The 4,928-nt window shown below is 38.4% G+C and overlaps 1 protein-coding gene across 1 annotated transcript in view; it reads left to right on the top strand.

The window, feature by feature from the left end:
- Nucleotides 1-4,928, top strand: part of ADGRA3 (adhesion G protein-coupled receptor A3) — a 128,568-nt gene that overhangs the window by 70,616 nt on the left and 53,024 nt on the right. Inside the window, exons 9-10 of the mRNA XM_019642386.1 lie at nt 3,459-3,660; nt 4,602-4,757. Coding sequence (XP_019497931.1) covers nt 3,459-3,660; nt 4,602-4,757 — 358 coding nt within the window. The remainder of the gene's footprint in view (nt 1-3,458; nt 3,661-4,601; nt 4,758-4,928) is intronic.

The raw sequence follows: 4,928 nt of genomic DNA, 5'->3' as shown, positions 1-4,928 counted from the left end.
TTTTTTTTTTAATGTGAGTTTTAGTCACCCAGATCGTGGTTAAATTGCATCATTCCCTTCGTAATATCTTGGAGAAATAAAACACTGTTTTAGGAACCTTTTTGAAATTCTAAATGATTGGAATACACAAGTTATGAAAATGTAGTGACTTTGAAAAGGAGTGTATTTTAACAGGGTCATGTGAAAACTATGATGTGCTGGTCAGCACGCTGTCCAGTGAGGAATAACATTGACAGCAGCAGTTTTCATAATGAATTAGCAGCAACTCTTTTGAATAAGTTTTAAGACTCAGATTAACATGTTCTTTGAGCTATGTGAGAACTTTATATATACTGTTTCTTTTGTGATATATTCATACAAAAATACATTTTAGAGGTAGAAGAAACTAGACCAAGTCATAAACTGAAGCCAAAGATAATTAAATGATTTATGCAAGGTTATAAAGCTTGCTTAGGACAGGGCTGAAACCGGAAACTAGACACATGGCGTCTAGTCCGGAAGAATTTTCTGCAGAACCACATTTCTTTTACAATGTCACCATGTTGTGACATTCCAAAAGTACTTTTTATTCAACTGTGGGGAAAATACTGTGCTTAAAAACAAAGGCTAGTATGTAGGACATCTCAGATGCGTGAATACGCTACAAGGCAAATCATATGCCTGTTTCCCTATGCTCAGGTACCCTGATTCATATAAGCGAGGATACTTTTTTGTTGGTATACTATCTGTTTCTATGTTGCATTTTGGTGATACGTTTTGGAATTGCAGCCCTAGCGTTTGACTTGTTCGGTGGTAGCTATTAAAGGAAGAAAAATAGACACGTTTGTAAATGGGAGTCAGGGAAACACACCACGTGACAACGAGATAACATTTCAGCGTTGTTATCTGAACTTCAGTTTTCCAGTGAACTGTCTTGCCTTTTGGCTGTGTCTCTGGGCCGCAGCCGGCTTCCTGTGGTAAGTTTTCTCAGCACTGGGAGAAGCCGCCTGGACTCTGGCTCTGCGGTAACTCTGCTCTCCATTGTTGATTATAACCACAGGTTAGCTGCCCACATGATTACAAGTCACTCGTGGAAGTGGGATGTTTTGAGTCACTGGAGTAATTGGAATGACATTTGGAATGTGGGCATTGAAAAAGATCTTGCCATCACATAATACATAGTTATTTCCATGCCTCCCTGTTTTGAAGTAAAGGACGGTTGCTCACCTCCCAGCTCGTGAAGAGCAGTGGGGTCCCCAGGGATGCAGATTTCACTGCTTTGCCAGCGTGTGGGATGAATGGTCTGCTGCTTTGGTAGGTGCTGAGGGGGAGGACTGGAAGTAGGCTTCGTTTCGTGAGTTGTTATTAACCATGGGATTGCCTCTTGCCCTGTTTTACCTGCGAAATTTTTGCGCACGAGTGAAGCTAGTTTGCGGAATAGTTGTAATGCTAGGATGTAACTTTATAGGGTTAGGAAATTTAACATTCTCGTGATCTCAGAAGCTAAGAAGGTCTTTTAAAAAATCGTCAGAGTGCTTTAGTTCTCTAAAAACTTCGTTTGAAGTTGATGGCTATCAGTTTCACTGGCTGACATAGGAGGTAAAGTATGAATTATCTTTGGAAACAAATGACGGCAACTTATTAAGTATAAATAGGAAAAGCAGAGGGAAAATATTCAGGATTGAATAACTGAAGTATAAGCGTAATGTTACTTGTGACATTGTGACAGACATCTGAACTGACTGATTCTTTGGAAAGTTAAACTGAAGGCTATAGCTTCTACCGTTTATTAGTACAATAAAAGGAAATCAGGACGGTTAAAGGTGTCCATCTTTTTAAGTTGATTACTACAGCATAAAATTACTCTCAGGTAACCTAAAAGGCATGCAGCTTCATTGGACAAATAATGAAATTGATTTTTGTTTGCTGTCCAAACAGTTGCTTTGCCATGGATAATTTCATAAGTGAAATATGGTGAGGCAGCTGGCCTTTTAACCCGTGATTGAACCTGGCCAACATAAGCTGGTACCCCGCTGTCTTAGGGTGGGCGCTAAAAGCTATCAAACCGTCCGATCTAAATGGTGTGTTTAGTGGGGTCTTTTAAAAACAGCTGAAAGTTGTCTGTTAGGCAACATAAGCATCTGTTCCATATTTACGAGAGTGATTTCTCTTAGGAAGACAATATGTATGTATTTCAGAGAATGAGGAAGTATATAAAGATTAGATTTGGCTGCGTGTTCTAGTCCCTTCATTCTGCCCTGGTTTTCAGTATGTAAGTCAGACAGGCACCTTCACACTAGTTTACAACAGAATTCATTTGGCACATTTGGCACATTTTTATGTACAGATTTATAAAAACTCTAAAAGTTCTTTCACTTACTCATTTTAAAATGTAATCATTTCTCTGTTGGTACTTGCGTTTCATTTTTGTTTTCAGTATTTCTGATTTTTTTTTTTTTTCTTCTTGATCTTACTTGTCGTACTTTTCTGTATTTTTCAGCTTTTCAAAGACCCAGCTTCTGGCTTTGTGATCTTTCTAAAACACAGTTTCTCAAACTTGAGCATGCGTTCACATCACCTGGAGGGTTTGTTAAACAGTTTGTGGTGGGGTCTAAGAATGGTTTTCTAGTAAGTTCTGGGTAATGCTGGGGTGACATATTCTTTGAGAAAGGCACAGACTTTGAGAACCACAATGATGTCGTCATGATCTATATTTACCTTGCTTTAATGTTTTTTCTTTTGAGTTTAACTTTTTGAAACCTTTCTAGAAACTTTTTTTATTAGAAAATTCCAAAAGTATAGGAGAGAGAATGTTCTCATTAATACCTATGTTTACCTTTCACCTTCAACAGTTTTCAGTATTTACCAGTCTTGTCTCATTGATCCACATATCTCCTTTGTCCTCCATCCCTCCCTCCTTTTTTCCTCTCCATTCCTCTTTCTGCCTCCCTCTCTCTCTTTCCTTCTTTTTCTTCCTTCCTTTCTCTCTCTCTGTCTCTCTCTCTCTCTTTCTTTCTTTCTTTCTTTCTTTCTTTCTTTCTCTCTCTCTCTCTCTCTCTCTCTCCCTCTCTCTCTGTCTCTCTCTCTCTTTCTTTCTTCCTTTCTTTCTTAATGCTGGAACGTTTAATAGTAAACTCTAGATACCATTTTATCTATAATTTTTCCAAAATATAAGGAACTTCAAAATAGAATTATGATACTGTTATTATATGACCAAAATGAGCTCTAAGCTCTTTATATTATCAGATATCTAGTCCATGTTCAGTTTTCCTTGATTATGTTTTATTTTTTAATGTAGACCTTGTATCTGGTTACTTTATGGAATTCATCCATATAATTTAATTTTGTAGTTGTTTATGTGGGATTTTTCTAGACACACAGATGTCACCATTGTCGCCAGCAAATAATAATCAGTTTATCTGTTCCNTTATTTGCATTGGAGTAGGCTTCCTTATACTGTTTTGTTCTCATCTCTCTAGGTGGCCCAGAACGTTGGCAGGCATTACTGCCTATCTGCAGTGTACTCGGAACACGCACGGCAGTGGGATCTATCCTGGAAACCCACAGGATGAGCGAAAGGCTTGGCGCAGATGTGACAGAGGTGGCTTTTGGGCAGATGACGACTACTCTCGCTGCCAGTATGCAAATGATGTCACTAGAGTTCTTTACATGTTTAATCAGGTAACTGGAAAGGCTTCAACTGTGCTGAGATCGTTAATAAAACATGGTATTTAAACCAAATACACAGTATCTTTTTTTAAACATTAGTAAAGCATAAGGATTTGGTGTTTACACTTTAGTTGGCGGATCTGTCTCTGGAATAAGGCCCAGTCTTCTCAGCTGGTATGCAGGCCCTCTGGGTGGTGCTACTCTTTTTTTCCTGTCACTGCCTGCCTTTGTGCCTTTGTTTGAATACCTTTATCATCTGTTATCCACCAGACAAAATCTCAACCATCGTTCACATCCATCTGGGAAGCCACCTCTTGGGTTCCTTTTATAATTTCTTTGTCACAAGTGATCCCTTGTCGTACTTGTAATAATCAGATGCCTTTTTCTATCTTTGCTTCTATGCGTCTTTTATAAACTGTACCAGCTTATAAGCAGCTGGATGATCGTTTCTGTGTTACATATTCTATTGTGATCCTTAGCACCTAGTATATCCTTTTTGCAATGGCTGGTGCGTAATCGTGTTTAAGTCCATAAATAAACACAAGTAAAACATGATTGACAGTGCATGGCAATACAGATAAGTGCAAAATAAGTGGTTCACACTCCTGTCCAAGGGAGTTATTGATCCTTCCCAGCTGGAATCCTCAGGAACAGCTTTACAAAGCAGTTGGGATTGAGTCTAAAGTTTGGATGGGTAGAGAGGAAGAAATGGTGCAGCTTGTTTACCTGATGTGGTTTTATGTATTATTATATTCCATTCCAAGTTTTAAAAAATTCCCCTCAGGTTAGTTTCCATTCAAATTTTATTTTCCTTGGGTTTGAAAAAGCATTTTAAGAAGATCCTTGTGAATAATGATAAAGTTTGAATTCATTGCAGTGGTTTCCCATGCAAAGACACAACGTCAACATTCTGAGGATCCATTTGCTAAGTGCTTTTTGCGTTTTGAATGTAGATGCCCCTCAATCTCACCAACGCTGTGGCCACAGCCCGACAATTACTGGCCTATACCGTGGAGGCGGCCAACTTTTCTGACAAGATGGATGTCATATTTGTGGCTGAAATGATAGAGAAATTTGGAAGATTTACCAAAGAGGAAAAATCAAAAGAGGTATTTTTCTATTTCGGATCCATAGCCCATAGCATATCAAAAAATGGCCCTATGATAGACTCGAATATCTGTTTTTAAAGCCTGTTTATGTTTCCTATGTTTGAGCTAAACAAGTACACTTTTAATATCCAAAATTATCATTGAGAGCCATGCTTGGTCTGTTAAAGTGAC

Source organism: Hipposideros armiger, unplaced genomic scaffold (assembly GCF_001890085.2).
Source record: "Hipposideros armiger isolate ML-2016 unplaced genomic scaffold, ASM189008v1 scaffold_68, whole genome shotgun sequence".
In the NCBI taxonomy this organism is placed as follows: Eukaryota; Metazoa; Chordata; class Mammalia; order Chiroptera; family Hipposideridae; genus Hipposideros; species Hipposideros armiger.
Note: the sequence above shows the minus strand (reverse complement) of the source record. Positions and strands in the feature narration are given on the sequence as shown.